Source organism: Pagrus major, chromosome 20, assembly GCF_040436345.1.
Source record: "Pagrus major chromosome 20, Pma_NU_1.0".
In the NCBI taxonomy this organism is placed as follows: domain Eukaryota; kingdom Metazoa; phylum Chordata; class Actinopteri; order Spariformes; family Sparidae; genus Pagrus; species Pagrus major.
In genome coordinates, this window is record NC_133234.1 from 27,920,139 (window position 1) to 27,921,478 (window position 1,340).

General features: G+C 46.1%; 1 protein-coding gene across 2 annotated transcripts in view; it reads left to right on the plus strand.

Annotated features, from left to right (window-relative positions):
• The window catches only part of rnls (renalase, FAD-dependent amine oxidase), a 6,521-nt gene extending 5,759 nt beyond the window's left edge, over positions 1-762 (plus strand). The window contains exons 6-7 of one of the 2 annotated variants that reach the window (XM_073489604.1): positions 126-301; positions 392-762. In XM_073489604.1, the coding sequence (XP_073345705.1) occupies positions 126-301; positions 392-544 (329 nt within the window). In that variant the 3' untranslated portion in view covers positions 545-762. The remainder of the gene's footprint in view (positions 1-125; positions 302-391) is intronic. The other variant, XM_073489603.1, reaches the window with a different exon arrangement.
• The last annotated feature ends 578 nt before the right edge of the window (positions 763-1,340 follow it).

Sequence of the window (1,340 nt, forward strand, 5' to 3'; positions counted from 1 at the left end):
GTGATGAAACTGAGATCAGTCTCAGCTAACGTTAGCATGCTAACAGGTGAACGCTGCGATGATGTCATATCAGAGTGTAATGATCCAGTCAGTGACCGACTGAATGTCTGTGTGTGTCCCTTCAGACGGTCCCGGGCGAGGTCCGTCCCTCGTCGTCCACACCAGCGTCCCATTCGGCGTGGAGCACCTGGAGAAAGACAAGGAGGACGTCCAGCCAATCATCTTACAGGAACTCCACAAGCTGCTTCCTGATCTGCCTCAGCCAATCAGCATCAAGTGTCAGAAGTGGAGGTTCTCCCAGGTGAGCCATCACAGGTTGTGAACACTGAGAAATCCCACAGATTTCAGCGAGGGTGCGTTTGATTTACGGTTCCTCCCGTCCCTCCTGCAGGTGCTGACCTCGGTGCCCGACTGTCCGGGTCACATGATCATCCATGACCGCCCGCTGCTCGTCTGTGGCGGCGACGCCTTCGTCCACTCAAACTTCGACGGCTGCGTGGAGTCTGCACTGAGCGTGCTCAGTGTGCTGAAGGCCTCGCTGTGAGGCCGCCGTCCAGACGGAAGTGACATCATCAGAAGGATCTGACTTTTACATGTGTCAATAATTAGTCCGGTCGTTAATGAACAGCTAACACGATCAGTCCGGTCGTTAATGAACAGCTAACATGTTCTGAACTGATGAAATCTATTTACATTTAACATCGATTGTATTTAAATGTTTTGTCTTTAATGAATAAAAGTGAACGTTTGTGAACGAATCAATATGTTTCTTATTTTAAAGATCTGAAGTTTATCTGAGAGTTAACTGAAGCCCTCACAATGAATGTAATAATAATAATAGCTGTGACAAACTGAAGTGATCAATAAAGTTTTGTTCAGCAGCATCATGAGGTCAGTTTGTCTCACCTGATGATGTCATTTTAAACAGACTACTTCCTGTCTGTTGAAATCAAACAGAGTGAAGAAGCTTTGATCTTTTTATAGAAGCAGATAAGACAGAATTAGTTTTGGTTTGATGCCCACAAGTCTGTGTGTGTGTGTGTGTGTGTGTGTGTGTGTGTGTGTGTGTGTGTGTGTGTGTGTGTGTGTGTGTGTGTGTGTGTGTGACCTAATTTTTCCTCGCTGTTCTCCAGTCGTTTAGAGCAGGCTCAGTAGTGCTGCTGCAGTGCATTGTGGGGGAAGCGATTATGATTTCTGCCAAGTCACTGGTGGATGAAATGTAAAGCTGTTAGTTGAAATAAAGATTTATTTGAATGTATTTCAGTCTGAAGGTCAGCGGAGGTTCGTCTCTGAGACCAGACTGAAACATCTCAACATCTCTCATCATGTTCCTCAGGATG